This window comes from Argentina silus (genome assembly GCF_951799395.1).
Source record: "Argentina silus genome assembly, chromosome: 14".
Lineage (NCBI taxonomy): Eukaryota > Metazoa > Chordata > Actinopteri > Argentiniformes > Argentinidae > Argentina > Argentina silus.
Genome location: NC_139668.1, coordinates 4,032,128 through 4,048,768, shown reverse-complemented (window position 1 = coordinate 4,048,768; position 16,641 = coordinate 4,032,128). Strand labels below are relative to the sequence as shown.

Genomic DNA, 16,641 nt, shown 5'->3' with positions numbered 1-16,641 from the left:
TTAAAGGATAGTAAGATCTACATTTTATTACATATTTTCAATAAATATCTACAGAATTACATTAATCACAAAAATAGAATCAAATAATATTTTAAAACTAAAATACATAAACTGAGATCATATACAAAGACGTAAAAAAAGTGCTAGATATTTTACTGTTATAGATTTTCACATCGCCATTGGTCTCTTGCAAAAATGCATAACTCACATACAACATTTAGTTGGTTTGGGCACTTACAATTGTTCGAGAGCACAGTTGAAATAAAATGCTAAAAATTTCCAATCAATTAAAAAAGTATAAAGACAATATATTTTACATGCTAGAGAACCATGGATACACCCAAACACAGGCGTGCACACACACACACCCACATGCATGCAAATAATCAATAGAAAGTGCAAAGTGATCACAAATTTGACAGCAAAGACAGAGGGGGTGAAGGATGCTGAAAAACTAAACTCTGTTAAGTTATAATATGTGGAAAAAGCCTGAAAATCTAGGATGTTCCTGGGATGCTGAAAGTGACTGTGCTTTAATCCAGTGATTTAATCCAAGGCACGGAAAGAGGTGGGGTGGAAGGTTTCCTTCAATCCTTTCCTTTACCCTTTTTAGGTCCCTTGTTTGTTTTGTTGAGGATTTTCATCAGGTTCTTGGACATGTAGTACGGCTTCTGTATCGTTCCGTCATGCCGCTCCAAGTCTTCCACTGAGAAAGAGAGAGAGAGAGAGAGAGAATCAACTGGCAGCCCTGTTGAAACTTGTCTTTGTGTGTCATGAAGGCAATAATCAGGCTGTTCAATTTGCAGTAGGTGGGGTGTAATGCATGACTGTATACAGTGTGTGACAGAGTACTATATGTGTTTAAACTCACAGAAGCAGAGGAAGAGGGTGTCCACACACATATTGTACACACTGAAGAATCCCTGAGCAATGAGGTACGCTCCCACCACAACAGTCTGTTACAACAGAGAAATACACAGTCAAGTCCTCTATCTAAAATGCACAAAACACAGAAGGCTTATTCATTTACTACAAACTAAAAATAAAATAGTTCTGTCTTTTTTTTTTTTTTTTTATTCCTGCATACACTTTAGGGAGTCACCATAGAATAAGTATCATAGAGTATCGTTCACTTACAATAATGGGCATCCAGTAGTAGTTGAGTGTTTCTGAGCGGAAAGAGCTGCCTGGCAGTAGTATTCGACCAGAGAAGAAATAGAACGCCAGGACACCTGAGAAATGAGGAGGAGATTGGTTTAACCCACATCAAGGTTCATTCTCAATGTAATTGTTTTCTTTTTAAAATGTACATTCTCATTTGTTACTTACATTATTATAATATGTCATATTCAATATCTATTTCATATTAGTGTTTTACGTGTTCAAAAGTGTAAGCACTAAACGAAAGGTGCAGCACACACACAAAATGGTCTAGAACTAGATCCAAAGATAATTCAACACAATACTATTTTGGTTCCTATCTATCTTACCAACTCCTCCCACCACTAGCAGCTTTCCAAAGAAAAGCAACAAGTCTGTCACTTTATCCAGCACCACCACCCTGAGGGATAAGGCACACTTTGTTAGGAAAACACAGTCAAATTAATGCAAATTAATGCAAAAAAGAGAAGCCATACACAGACCTTCGCGTTCACTCTGACATCACCAAACATTATTTAAAATACTCACCTGACAATGTTTCTCATCAGAAGCGAGAAGGCGTTCTTTGCAGAGACACAGAAGTTTTTCCCATATACGGCAATCTGTGAAGAAAACAAGAGGAATGTGTACCATGAAATACACTGCTGAAGACTAATAACTAGAGAGAGAGAGAGACAGTTGAAAGACAGTTGATGATGCTATGTGTAGACTGACCATAATGAAGGCGTTTCTGTTGATGAACTTGATGAATTTCTCCAGACACCAGAAGCAGCACTTGAGACAGCACATGAGGAACCGTGCACAGGGGTTCTGAGCCGCTGGAGAGGGATGGAGATATATTGGCGATCATTACATTGTAAATAATCCAATCTCTCGCTGAAGGGGTGCTGAATCTGGGATCAGTACACACATTTTTGGACTTTTGAATTAATTATATATATCCATTGATTCTTGAAGAATCTAACTTATAAATGCCTCATAAGCATAGTACAACTGTTACCCCATCAGAACCGAACATATAATCTTGTTTTACTCCATTGTACACAAACACTGTATAGTCATTCAAGCTATCGCCAGTCCTTGCATCCATAGCTCCGTCGTCTTTGAGAGTGGTTACATTTTTCCAGCCCCATCCCTCAGCCGTTTCTCAAAGAAAGTGGCACTTTGTTGTTGTTAAATCCCATATTACTCCTTTACACATAGTTTTATGAATTTAGGAGCGACCTATTGGCTCCATATAGGAAATGGTCATAGAACAATGACAGCCTGGAAACAACTTTACAGCGCAGCAACTGCTGACCAATGGGTTTCCTCCTAGCCTTGGTCCCCCTGCCTGCACTCCAATACATAAACTACATTTCAGAGCTATCAGAGACAGGTCAGCGATGACAATAGGTCCCACCTAAATTCATGAAACCATGGTTACATACGTAACCTGATGTTTTATTTGATTTGGAGCGTCCCTATTGCCTCTATATGGGAACGATACAGGCATAATTTCCCATATGGAGCTCAAAGTTCAATAAGACAACTTTTCATAGTTTGAGAAAATACTGTAGGGAGTGGAGGCTGTCATAGAACAGAAACATAGTGCAGCAGAACAGCACAGTGTAATAACTACACTCCAAGGGAAAAGTCAAGTTATGTAGCCTTGGGGAGTGCTTAGTGGCGCAGCACACTAATGCGCTTACCACGTAATCGCAAGGTTCCTGGTTCGATCCCAATAAAGCAGAAATGCCCTAAAAACATATTTTGAAAAAAAAAAAAAAAAAAAAAAAAGTTATGTAGCCTTACCTCTGGTCTTGTGGTCCAGGTACTCCAGGATGATCCTGACTATCTGGACCAGGGTGAGGATCAGAGCACCAAATGCCAGGGAACCCACATGGTATCTAACCAGATCAAAATCAACCAAGGAAGAGAGGGGGAGGGGATGAAATACAAATGTGCTGTTTTCTATATCATTTTACGACATACCACATATAAACTTGAAGAATTAGAGAGAAATCACTTTCGGACTCTGACTCACTGGCTCCATTTATATGCATACGAGGGAGAATTTCAGATTCGGCTCTTATGAGCTCTCTTGTGGCCAGGCATGGAGCAGCACTACCACAACAACCAATGGTCTCTTTTAAAGCAGCTCTGAGGCAGGTATTTTACCGTAGGGTACGGATGAAGGCCTGGGACAAGGGGAAGAGGGGGATGTCGGTGGGCTTGCTGAAGGCCCAGTAGTAGGAGGCAAAGGCCCCAGCCAGGGTGCATTGGCCCAGGGCAATGACAAAGTTGACACACCAAAGGAAGGCCACAACGTTGTAGATCTGCAGGTTGAAGAGGTTCCTCTGCAGGAGGCCCTCATCGTTGTACTTAATGAAGATGCAGCGCGCTGAAGGGCATGAATAGGTGGTGTTGCTCTGAGAGAGAGGGGGGGGAGAGGGGGAGAGAGGGAGAGAGAAAGATGATGGATATGGAGGACATGAATAAGGGGGTTTTCATAAGATATTGGTGGAGAGGAGAGGAGAGAGCACAGAAGAGAGAGGATGGGTGGGTATGGATGAGGGTTGTTGGGGAGAAAAGTAAGTCCACATAATCAGTGATGACTTGATGATATAGAAACTATAAAGCCATTAATGTGCTTTCCACGGAAATGTTATTTTGCTTTATACAAACCATGGTCTGACATGTCCCCTCTCTCAGTAACATGAGCTGGCCAGTGTGAATTCAGTAGAACACTCACCAGTGGATCACAGTCCTCAGTGCCATTGATGTCCTTACAGTTATCCTGAGTGGAGTTGAGAGCCACCACTCTGTACACTGGACTGCCTGAAGTGGCTAGATATCTACACACACACTCCAGTTAAGTGGGATAATGACACTGGTTCAGTGAGGAACAGTGAGACAAAGCAGACCCAGTAGCTGGTCAAAGCATTTTGTCTTATTTTAGCTCTATACTCCAACAGTTTGGATTTGAAATCAAACCACTACTATGGGGTCAAAGTAGATATTAGATTTAATTCAATGTTGTTGTTTTTTCAGATTGGATTTACCAATTGGAAAGTACAAGATGTTTTAAATATACTCCCCCCTACTACTTTCAGGGCTCCAAAACAATTGAAAAAATAATATAATGTCCAAATGAAGTACTCGTTTAGTATTTGGTTGACAATCCTTTGCACGCAATAACCGCCTGAAGTCTGCTACCCATTGACTCCACCAGGCGCTGGGCATCTTCTCTGGTGATGGCTGCAGTACAGGCCTGGCAGAGCATCTTCAGTTGTTGTTTGTTTTACGACCGTTTTGCCTAAAATCTTATCATAAGGAAATGAAATGAATGTTCAACTGGATTTAAATCTGAAGATTGACTTGGCCAGTCGAGAACTTTCTAGAACAGTCTAGAATTTTTGGCACTGAAAAACTCCCTAGTTGCTATGGCATTATGTTTGGGGTCATTATCTTACTCTATGATGAAGTGCCGTCCAATAAGTTTGGAGGTATTTGCTTGTACTCGAGCAGACAAGATGTTTCTGTATACTTCAGAATACATTATTCTGCTGCTGTAAGCAGTGACATCATCAATTAAGACAAGTTAGACAGTTCTAGTGGCAGCTATACATGCCCTAACCATAGCACCCCCTCCACCATGTTTCACAGATGAGGTGGTATGCTGTAAATCTTTGGAAAATCCTTTTTTCTCCAAACTTTCCTCTTGCAATCACTTTGGTAAATGATAATATTCGTCTCATCTGTCCACAAGACACAAGGCTTTTTAGCAAACTGTATCCTGCCGCTCCTTTTTTAGGGTAACTAGTGGTTTGCATCTTGCAGTGAAGCCTCTGTAGTTCAGCTGGTGACGTATTCTGTGGATGGTAGTCTCTGACACATTCACACCTACTTCCTATAGATTGTTCCTGATCAGTGGGACAGTTGTTTTGGGTTTTTTCTTAATTATGGTGAGCGTTTATCGGTCATTTGCGATTGCTGAGCTGATTAAATGTTGTGACAGAACACACCTGACTAACCAGAAACCCCTGTCAAGCCAATTTTCCAATACTTCTGGTGCCCTGAAATAGGGGGACTATATATAAAAAGGGTTGTAATTTCTAAATGGTGAAACCAATCTGAAAAAAAAAAAAAGAAAACATTGAATTAAATCTGATAATCTCTACTTTAACACCATAGTAATTGTTTCAAATCCAAACTGTTGGAGAATAGCGCTAAAAGAAGACAACATGCTTCCTCTTTCTAATACTTATGGAGGGCACTGTCGGTTCTCTGACTATACACTATAGTCACTTTCAATGCACAGTGAACAACCCTCTGAACACAGGTATTCTCAGTTCTCATATATACACACACATACAATAACACAGTACATGAGTGAGAAAAGATACAGAGCGGTAATCCCCCAGTAGGTCACACACACCACCAGGAGAACAAACGTGATGAGAGGGTACAGCAGTGTCGACATCATGTGACTGACTGCCCTGTGGACAAGAGACATACAGTATGAGCAGAGGCAATCTTGACATACCCCAGTTGCTAATTTGCTTTGGACACAGACTTTAACCCTTTCTAGGCTCTCATGTTCATTGACTCATGGTATATATGGTCCAGGTATTTCTACTCATTTGCTCTCACTTGCTGGACTCCTGAATGAGAGCGATGGCGATCAGGATTCTGGTCCGCAGAAAAATGAGGGTCAGAAGAATTATCGCCTCTACCACACACAAGATTATCACTGGGGGCAGAGAGAGAGAAAAAGGGAGAAAGGAGAGAAGTTCACACACTAATGCACACTTTACATACTACAGTACCAACAAAATCTCAACATCACTTTATCAATAGTTTTAATCCAAGGACACTTTATTGCAGGGCCATGGGATATTTTTCCCCTTCAAAATTCGTTTAGACTGAATAGGGCCCATAACCCAAATACGACCGACAGCAAGGCATTGGTGTACAGAGGAAAACATTGTCCGAAAGAGAATGGGTTTAATACTTACAAAAGGCCAGCCAGGTCTCCTGTACTTGCAGGTAGATATTAAAGTTGGTGGTGAACCCTATATCAGAGATGTAGGCCTGGGCATTCTTGTAGTTGTCGTACTCCCAGTAGCAGTGCCATATGCCTACAGGGGAAGAGGGCTACATTACAGCTACCCTTTGACTAAAAGGCCTGTGAATACGAATGAGAAAGTAACCTATTAGCCTACTATTCGACAACATTACAATAGCAACAGTGTTAATGGACACATTCAGTACGTCTACGTAACTGAACATTACAAACCACTTACCATAGGCCCCCGCTGCCAAAACTCCCAGTATAAGCACCCACACCATAACTGGTGCAATGAACCGTAACAGCAGGAGGAACAGCAGACTGACCAACATGGCTATAAGGAGACCACTGAGGGAGGAGAGGAGAGAGGGAAAAAAGAAAAGAAACAGATAAGCAGAGGAGTTTGGAGTGGAGAGGGAGAGAAAATAGTGGGACATGGGAAATGAAGGAGAAAAGAGATATGAGAAAATCAAAGGAGAGAGAGAGAGAGAGAGAGAGATTCCAGGTAATCACAGTGTAATAAAGCCATCACATGTATTTTAGGTTTCTGCACACCTTAGGTCAGGTGTTTCACCAAAGGAGACAAAACAAACAAACACACAGATAACATTTAGAATGTATCATCAGTAAGTATATACGTTTAAAATGCATTTCTCAATGAATAGAGGGGGATGGGGGGGCGGGGGGGGTTCATCGTGATGTCACTGTCTATCATTTTCATAGAAGTGTGGAGGACTCAAGGAATAGTCTGAAAGGGGCAATGCCACTTTTTGGGGGACAGAGATCCCATTCTTCAGAGGCCATGGGGGCCGTAACTGAAAGAGGACATATCTAAATGCAGGATAACCACTGTCATGATAACCACTGTCATGTCTGCTGACATTAGAGCAGGGGATTTTTCAGGTGGGATGGATGTCTGACTCCTCATTTCATCAGGGCCATATAGAAGGGCCTTACAATAAGGGCCTGATATCCCACTTTTTGTTGAGGCCATGGGGGGGCTAGAGTACATAGGGAGTATATCCACAAAGACTGTCTGCACAGCAGGAGAGAGTCCCCCTCTGTGTGGTCTTTCTACCAGTTCAATACCCATGTAGGTGAGGGATGAGATACTGTCTTTGGCCTGGAGGAAATGGACTGCAACCGGGTCTTTGGTGCAAATGTCACTACGATGCTCCCTGGTACGGGAGTTCAGCGGAGACCCGTATCAGTGAGCATCGTAGTGACCTTGTAGACTACGTACTGTAGGTGGAAACGTTAGGGTTAGGGTTAGGGTTAGGGTTTGTGTCACAGTCTAGGATTCGAGTACGAGGAAAATCACTGGAGCAGTGTAACAGTTTGAGTGGACATTCCTTCTTTCTTTGGAGTAAAGTATTCCAACATGATTGAGCTCAGTAATATTACAGTGAATTACAAATATACACTGAGCCACAGGGAATACAGAAAGATAGGTAGGAAACCTACTTAATTGACACCTACAGGTGTGTCTGATTTATAAGTACTTTTGGAGTACTTCTTTAGCATTAAATCTTTACTTAAGCATAGGTAAGCACAAAGGTTACCTTCTTTCTTAAGCTACTCTTAAGAAATGTGAGGTACTTTGTCCCACATTTAGTGACTGCAATAAATGAAGTATCAACTGAAACATTAGAAAAGAAATGTTTCTCCTGCTCTAATGTCAGCAGACAGTGGTTATCATGACGGTGGTTAATCTGCATTCATGTATCTGCCAACAAGAGTCGCTGTGAGGTGGAAGGGTAGTGTGTAGGGTGACTCACAGGAGGATCCACTGCCATGACGACGCAAAGTCCTCAAAGATTCGGAGCCCGATCTCCCTGGCATTGAAGCCATTCACAAGATCCCTAACAGAGACGGAGAGAGGGTCTATGTCAGTAAAGAGCTATTACTAATGACTAAACCCAAGAGAGAATCTGTGAAATACATTATTACAAGGTAAATGAAGAGGGGGACACAAAAAAAACATTGAAGTTACTATGTGATAAATGACGCATTGGTTGCATTTGCAGAGCTCAAACTAAAAAGCTACACCGTTAAAGTCTACATCAATATTACAGCTATATCTAGATTATTCTCTAATCCAAGCAGAAATTGAACAACTAAAGCACACTAAACATTTACTTGGGTTGTCTCTGTATCAAATACAAACAAGGCCAGTAGGTCCATAGAGTGAATAAAGAATTAACACAAAATCAAGTCTATATTCTTAGTGTATGAAATTGCAAATCTGACTTAGTAGATTTGGTGTATTTTCCTCAGAATCAACCCAAGGCTTTTTTTGGAACAGAAAGATGCTCTAGCATTATGAGACATGTACTGTACAGGGGGACTTAACAACATGCATGTGACTATAATGATATGGCTAAAGGATCCCACTCCCGTAAAGCAAAACACTAGCACAAACATGCTTACATAGAACTACTGTGTACTGTAGATCTATCTATATACAGTGACTAGGATTTGTATGATCAAAGCAGTAACTCACACAGTTAGGGACCTTTCACGGGCAGCGGGAGAGAGAGATGAGGTTATTAAAAAGTGTGTGTGTGTGTGTGTGTGTGTGTGTGCGTGTGTGTGTAAGAGTATGTGTGACTGTGCCAGCAAATGCATCATGTATTTGTATCAATGAAGCGTGTGCATAGTGCTCTTTTTTGTTAGTGAGTGCAAAAACCCAATGAGAAGCCCACCCTACCCAGTGGCGTTCCTGATGCCGTCAATTGTGTCATTAATGCTGCTTGGCAAGCCTGGCACATCGGCGAAGTCAGGGGGAATTGTGCCCAGAGTGGAAAAATTGGGTAAACATCGTCCAAGCACTAGAAATGGAAAGAGATGAAAAGGTTGATGCAGTTTTCAAGTGAAAACATGACTTTCTAAATGATCCTGTAAAGCCATAGCAATTCTAAAAAGGGCCACTCACCAGAAGTAGTGGGTGTGTAGTAAAAAGGGCACAGCTCCTTCTCTACGATCTCTTTAACAGACTGAGAGACAAAGAGAGAAGGGTTAACTACCACCTTGGGCTGCAGAGTAGAAAAACAACAACTAGGAAAGTCAAAAGAGGTAGCCACAGAGCTTTGAAGAGTCAGTCAAAAATAAATGCAACAACAGAGGTCTGATTTCTTGGTTTAAAACCTTAAATTGTAAGTCAAGTTATCATCAACTGTAAACCAGATCTATGGGCCATGAAATAAAAACTATTTGAACGTATCATCATAATAAACGGATAGTACACACCAGGTCAGTGTTTTCCAGGTCAAACGATGGCACACAGAGCGATGAGTTAAAGACCTGTTGTGGACTGACTGTCGGAAGGTAGTCCAGAGGACTCAAAACCCAGAAAGTGTTGGGGCATTCTTTCACACACACCTGGAGAGTGAGATAACAGGTACATATAAGCCTTTTGGACTTGGGAGCTGCTAGACAGACAGTGTAGTGAAGGTGTAGTGAAGAAAGAGGAGGACTTGCATGATGACCAAGGTATTACAAATAGAAACTTACTCATGTACTGTAAACACACACTTACATGCATACAATAGGACATTTAAGATGCATGAAGTTCTTTGGCGTTTCTAAAAACGAGTACATTGGGATACTTGCTGTACCTGTGTGGTTGTACCTGTGTGGTTGTACCTGTGTGGTTGGGCACTGTAACCCGTTGAGGGTGGCGGCCATAAGGTTGGTTGCCATGGCACATTTCAGTATATCAAAGTAGAAAACACTGGGTTTATCTCTGTCAGAAACAGAGAGAGAGAGAGAGAGAGAGAGAAGTGGGTGTTTACAAAGGGCAGCATTTCAGAACCTGTTTGGGTAGTGAGTTAAGAAGTATGCTTTAATACTGGGTTGGGTCCTGTGTGACAGCGCAAACTATAATGACATACAACAGGATGTAATGAGGTAGAGTATATCAAATGGCAGGTCCTTACTCATTAAGACCGATCCCACAGAACATTCCAGTGGAGTTTCTTGGGTAGAGGACATGCCGGGGATCTCCATAGAGCCAGGCTGTTGGGATGTGAAAACAAAATCCATCAAAATCTTGAGGAAGAATGGTTACATGACATACCCATGTCCATGATATACCCAGAAATATAGGACATATTTACAGTGTATGACTGTAAATATATGACATATTAACAGTCACAGATCCCATCACAAGTGAAGAATCAATTTGCCATTAAGGCAACCGAAATTAAGTCACAAATTACATTTACACCAACTAGTTTATTTGGTTTTAGTTGTTTTGTTACCATCACAAACATCCTCCTCCTTTCAAACATCACAACCTGTCCTGTGCACCTTACCTTGCACATTCCACATAAGCTATTCACCCTGGGCAGATAGTCACATGACCTTTTCTCCTATCAAGCTGCACTTCTAGTAACCTGAGATAGGAATATGTTTGATGACAGGAAATGGAGTCACAGCCCTAACTCTTCAGGTTAAGACTCGGGTGGGGAGGTCGAGGCCTTCTTATCTAATGGGTTGTAAAAGTTAAAGAGAGATTGACAGGCAGTGAGAGATAATGTTAGGTAGCAGGCATCATAACCTCATGGGCATAAAAGAGAGTGAGTCGTGAGTGAGTAAAATAGAAAGAGAGAGCGAGAGATGAAAGAGAGAGAGGTGGGACTGGAAGACATGTGGGAGAGTTCTGTCTTACCCAAAATTCCAACTACCATGTAGCCGAGAATGACGGCCATGAACAGAACACAGCAGATGATATCTGTGCAGCCTCTGAGGGAGAAACGGAGAGAAAACAAAGACACACACACACACACACACACACACACACAAACAAACAAACAAACAAAGACTTTTAGCTACAGTGCGTATAAACAGAGTTCAGGTTAGATAGAGAGAGAGACACATTGTATGAGTGACAGGAAATGAGGTAGTGAATTGGAGGGATATGCACCTTTTCACAATGGGTCCATTAAATTTGGGGTCGTACTGAGCAGGTTCTCCTGAAAAAAAAAGGAATAGGGAGAATGGGCCATTTTGGACAGAATTCTTCTCTGATAAGTCTTTTCTGATAGCTTGTCTTCAAAAGTAAGTGTCAAGCAGTTTGGTATTCACATACAGTAACCCGCATCCACACAAAACCATTATGAAAATGCTGATAGTAGTGTGTGTTGGTGTTGTTAACAAGTTCCTTGTTTGTACATTAAGCCACATTAGAGAGCCCTCGATAACAGCATTTTGCATTGACATTCAGAGAAACTCCACAGTGCATTCCTTTGGGTTTTAGTGTTTGTTTGAGGGGGGGAGGGAGTTGTTACTAAGACGCGAGAGAGACCTTTGTTAGTCCCACATGAGTTAATAAGTGACAGTCTTCAGCTTGTGAGGAAGGAGGAAACAACCTTGACAATAATGTATTGGTTACACTCTGTACAGTTAGCCTCTCGAGTTATGACGATGACTGTATTACAGGAGTTGCCAAGAGTAATTTCCTGGAACACTAGGTCAGCTCTTGCTCAACGGGAGAAAAACAGGGAAGAAGGAAATAACAATATGATATTCTTTTCTAATTCATACTCTTACAGTATGTTTTCTCCCACGATTTTTATTTTTATGAATATCCACTGAATCAGTGGATAAAATCTATTATTTGACAGGAAACTTTTCACTATAGGCTATACCTACAGATCTTGTTTTAATATATGTATTAAGACTTGACTTTGAATTAAAGTAACAACTTCCTGGAGATACTTGCTTGTGGTGGAGAATAGGAGCAGGCTGGAGGGAAGTTGTGTAAAATAGACCAACAAATATGAGGTATTTAGACTATAGACAAGACACAAAAACATAACTTTGTTATATGGATGCCTCCTCACTGAAAACGGTTGATATGCAATGAACTGTATCTAAATCTAAACAGATAGCCAACCTACAGTAACTACTACTGTATGATAGATTCAAGAAGAGAGGAATTTTCCAACTAGGCCTTGAAATTGACTAACAGTGACCCTTTCCTGACATAGAGGTTATACTTCTCCCATAAAGGGCTTGTTAGACCCTACAAAACTTAGTACCTCAGACCACTCCTTCCAAGGTCAACAACACAAATGGCCAGGACTCACTATTTAGCCAAATTGTAAAAGTCTGACATGTGACATGTAAAAAATAATAATAAAAGGGTTAACTATTCTTCGTTCAATTAGGGCTATACACATAAAGGTTTTAATAACAAAAGTAGTAGTGTTGATGTATCAGAAATTAGTGCTTACATTTTGGGAGGGTACATTAGTCATTCTGAACAGTGAAGTAGCTATTGGTAAGGCAAGACATAGAGCATTCATGTTTATCTTCAAACAGGATTCATCCAAAATAGGGTGTGTGTGTGTGTGTGTGTGTGTTTCCAGTCTATACTGGGCTCAACTAAGTCAACTAATGTGGTTGAGAGTACACACTGCAGCCTCCTCTAAAATAGGAAAAGGGCAGATGAGGGAGTGCTTGAGAGAAAAAAACTAGAGCTAGCCTACTGAATGTTCCCTCTCCCAGCCCCAGTTCCCTCTCCCAGCCCCAGTTCCCTCTCCCAGCCTCAGTTCCCTCTCCCAGCCTCAGTTCCCTACTCTCCCAGCCTCAGTTCCCTACTCTCCCAGCCCCAGTTCCCTACTCTCCCAGCCCCAGTTCCCTCTCCCAGCCCCAGTTCCCTCTCCCAGCCCCAGTTCCCTACTCTCCCAGCCCCAGTTCCCTACTCTCCCAGCCTCAGTTCCCTCTCCCAGCCCCAGTTCCCTACTCTCCCAGCCCCAGTTCCCTCTCCCAGCCCCAGTTCCCTCTCCCAGCCCCAGTTCCCTACTCTCCCAGCCCCAGTTCACGATGTTATATATATCGAAAGCCTGTTAACAAGTGACTTTGGCTCATAGACACTCTAGTGAGAGTACAGGTGACCTCAGAGACATTTGTTGTTCTAACAGCATCACAAATTAACAAATGCCATACAAGCACCTATTATTGCCAAGTCGCCCTTGCAAAAGAGGTTTTTAACCTCAAAGGTGTTACCTGGTTAAATAAAGGATAAATACATGTTTCAATTATTTTGTTTCAATGAGTAAAAGCGGCAGAATTGTTCAAATAAGTGTGGTTTCTATGTAGGCATTATGGTGCTTGCTCTAGTTTAGGCTATAACTCTTAGCTGGTTAATGATTATCAGACCAACATCATGGCTGAATGAAACACAAAACAATTATTTCTGGAGAAGACTCTCTCGACAAGAATTCTGAAGAATGTTGCTGAACAGAAAGAAATAACCTGTTCAACTTGTCGTGCAAATTCAATTCTTGCAGGATGACAGGATGTAATATTGAGCAGACACAGATACACTTGAACATACCACATATTTCCTCTTCGAGTGTGACTACTCTAACCACAGTTCTTTTAAGCTTTAAGCTTTATTTATACAGGGTCTCCTTTTCAACAGGACCCTGTTACAGAGAGCAAACAAATAAAATAAATATGTACACAAGACAACAGTTTATAAGAACACCTCACTTTAGAGACACAGCACTACACACATGTCCAATCCTTGTCTGATTACCACTAGGTCGCAATGAAAGCAACGATGTGAGGTAAAATGGGAGTTTTAAAAGAACTGCTTAATATGCAAATACAATCCAATGATAAGCCCTTTTTGAAGTCAAAGACTCCTAAGAGTGTTATAAAATGCAATGGTAACTATCCCTAGAGAAGAACCGCAGAGCAGAGTGATGAAGCGAGTCTAATGGTTTGAGAACTGAGGCTGCCGTTTGCATGTGAATTGTGTCACCATTGTGTTAATGACAAGGAGGAGTGTTGCCTCGATAATCTTCTTCCTATTCTCAAAGGTGAAGCAGGACTTATTTCTGTACAACAAAAGGTTGTACTCAGTTTATCATCTATCCAAATGCCCAGGTATTTATGTGGGACTTGTTCAATTTGTTCAGGGTACAAATATGCAGATCATTGTAATCAACATTACGGGATCTAGAGAAAAACATACATTTAGTTGTGTCTTCATTCAGCACCAGCTTAAGATCAATAAGCGATTTTTGAACATAATCAAAACCTTGCTGAAGGTTAAGAATAGCTTGCTGAACTGAGGGGGAACAGGAGTAGACAACAGTATCATCAGCTGTCATCATAAAGATGCAATTTACAATTGTTCAAGGACAAACTAACATTATTTATGTAAATGGTAAACAGCAACAGAATCGAACCCACCCTTTTTATATTACATACTTTTTATTTTATATGTACCTTACCAAGTACAAAAATAGCTAAAGGAGTCTCCTTTTTTTTCATGCCCTCCAATCAGGGGAGGGGGTGTTCATCAAATTGGGTGTCAATTGAAAGCTAAGAGTATATTTTGGGGAAATGAAGTGAAAAATAGATTTCTCAACCATCTTCCATCATAAGTATAGGGATAAGCAAAGACATTGACTTCTGGTCAAACATATGCAAAAGCGTCTAAGACAACATCTACCAGAAAAAGTATTTTAAAAGGTGTCTAGAAAAACACCAAATTCATGTTCATTCATGTTCAAGTTAGACATTATACCCTGGTCAACTAATATCAACACTTATATTTTGTTTTTCGAAAATTGTTTGGCTTCTGTAAGTTTAACAATCATTGCCCAGTCTCCAGGTCATTCTGTTACAAAAAAACCCACATAAGTGTAAGATATTTTCAAATTTCAGTGAGGATAATGAAGTAAGAAGTATAGGTAGCCCTACCAAATACTTGTAGTGTTTTTACTGATCAATTTAGTTTATTAAATAATAAATTATTAAAACTGGTCATTCTGCTACCAAATCTGTAACAGGATAAACAAATTAAATCGGAAACAGAATTACTGAAATTGAATTGCCTACATTCACTAAGGTTGTACAGAACCTAAAATGGTTCTGCGGCTTCAGCGAACACACATTTTCTGAAATGTCAGTACATTTATTAAAATTGAAATACAGAAATACCTCATGTGCATAAGTATTCAGACCCTTTGCTATGACACTCTTAAAAGTAGCTAAAATGCTCAAATGTCATCAACAAATCACTCAATAAGTTGAACTGAGTCCATCTTAGTGCAAGGATAATAGTTCATGTCATTTTGGAATTAATATCTTTGTTTTTATAGGGTCTCTGATTTCCATAGAAATCAATTACACACTGTAGGCTGGGTCTGAATACTCTCTGAAGGCACTGTAGGTCACAGAGGCTGGGTAGGTGGAGGGATCGCTTTAAAACAAACACAAGCAAATGATCTTCGAGGTACGGGTTCAACAGCAGCACATCACAGGTGGTATGATTTACATAAAACATTCCAACGTCCTCATCTGTCTCCCAATCGAATGCAAACACCTGACTGCGCAATGAACACAGACACAGTGGGATGTCAGAGAATACCAGCTAGTCTACAGTAGTCCCTGGTCTCCTAAAACAGACGTGCATGCCACAAATGGCATGCATTTATGCTAGGAAAATATCATTAAAGAATATATATACGTATATTATTGTAATCACCGATGGGGCTATTCAACAATTGGCTTCCGTGTCCTATAGACGGAATGGGAAGGACATGGCAGCGCAGGAAATCCGGCTATTGTTATTCCTCTGCGCCTCCTCTGATTCCTCAAAGTCATTCTGGAAACCTCAACCCCCATCTACCCAAACTCGTGATTTATCGCAAGTGTCTTCTATGCTTGATACATTTTTCCAGAAGTACAGCATAGGGTATTGATACTAGCACGTCCCCTTCAAACAGCTGGTTTATATGGTGATGTGATGTCGCCTGACTGAATATATTAGAAACTAGGAAACAGCGACATAACCTGATTAATCAATCAGAATTCAAAGAAGAGACATCCTTTGAAATCACTATATTCAGTAACACCACATAATGAGCTATTGATAGTATGTTGTCAATGGAAGACGGAAGCTCCTAAAAAGAGGAACGAGATTAACATAAAATAAGGGACTACCTGTCACAATGATGGGAAGCTTGCAAGTGTTGTATCACAATTTTTCACTGTCAAACATCAATATAACGACTCCAAGAAAAGAAACACATCATTTCATTCATTTGCGAGAGGAGCACATGTATTGTCAACTCATTTATAGTGATTTATAATGAACTCACCATACTCCGAGCTCTCCTCCTGTTTTTTACCCATGCCTTCACCTTTTCTCCACCTATCCTAGTTTATATCCACCAAATATACGTTCCAATGCCCAGTCAAATTAAGTCGAACTTGGATAAAACAAATGGATAAAATAGTTTTAAAACGTGCGCATTCTACACGTCTGCGGACATATTCCACTTGACCCAAGTAAAATCCTTTTCGCTTGTAACTAGGTAGTGATGTCACGGCCGTACCTGTCGGGGGATGTGCACCTGTCTCACTGCATCCCGCCCCCGAGCTATAAAAAGCAACGCCCC

At 40.8% G+C, this 16,641-nt stretch overlaps 1 protein-coding gene across 3 annotated transcripts; it reads right to left on the bottom strand.

The window, feature by feature from the left end:
* slc44a4 (solute carrier family 44 member 4) lies at window positions 1-16,540 on the bottom strand. Of its 3 annotated transcripts, XM_083685159.1 has the most exons (22): window positions 16,342-16,540; window positions 11,142-11,190; window positions 10,887-10,960; window positions 10,153-10,231; window positions 9,860-9,959; window positions 9,464-9,595; window positions 9,150-9,210; window positions 8,925-9,045; window positions 7,993-8,076; window positions 6,450-6,562; window positions 6,162-6,284; window positions 5,797-5,896; window positions 5,550-5,642; window positions 3,896-3,998; window positions 3,322-3,572; window positions 2,956-3,050; window positions 1,876-1,979; window positions 1,690-1,763; window positions 1,491-1,561; window positions 1,138-1,232; window positions 872-956; window positions 1-706 (listed from the first exon to the last, which is right to left on the bottom strand). In XM_083685159.1, exons 1-22 carry the CDS (start codon window positions 16,373-16,375, stop codon window positions 588-590), a joined length of 2,160 nt encoding a protein of 719 aa, XP_083541285.1. In that variant the 5' UTR covers window positions 16,376-16,540; the 3' UTR covers window positions 1-587. The 3 variants fall into 3 exon arrangements, with proteins under 3 accessions (XP_083541285.1, XP_083541286.1, XP_083541287.1); XM_083685160.1 differs by lacking the exons at window positions 11,142-11,190; window positions 16,342-16,540 and having other exon boundaries at window positions 9,846-9,959; window positions 10,887-10,930; XM_083685161.1 differs by lacking the exons at window positions 10,887-10,960; window positions 11,142-11,190; window positions 16,342-16,540 and having other exon boundaries at window positions 9,846-9,959; window positions 10,153-10,873.
* Window positions 16,541-16,641: the final 101 nt, after the last annotated feature.

Excerpts from the sequence above, each read along its gene's own strand:
- slc44a4 (XM_083685159.1), bottom strand. The coding sequence starts at position 16,375 with ATGGGTAAAAAACAGGAGGAGAGCTCGGAGTATG. Across the intron at positions 9,211-9,463 it reads ACCTGGAAAACACTGACCTG|TCTGTTAAAGAGATCGTAGA; the intron begins GTGTGTACTATC and ends TTTGTCTCTCAG. Across the intron at positions 1,233-1,490 it reads GCTAGTGGTGGGAGGAGTTG|GTGTCCTGGCGTTCTATTTC; the intron begins GTAAGATAGATA and ends CTCATTTCTCAG.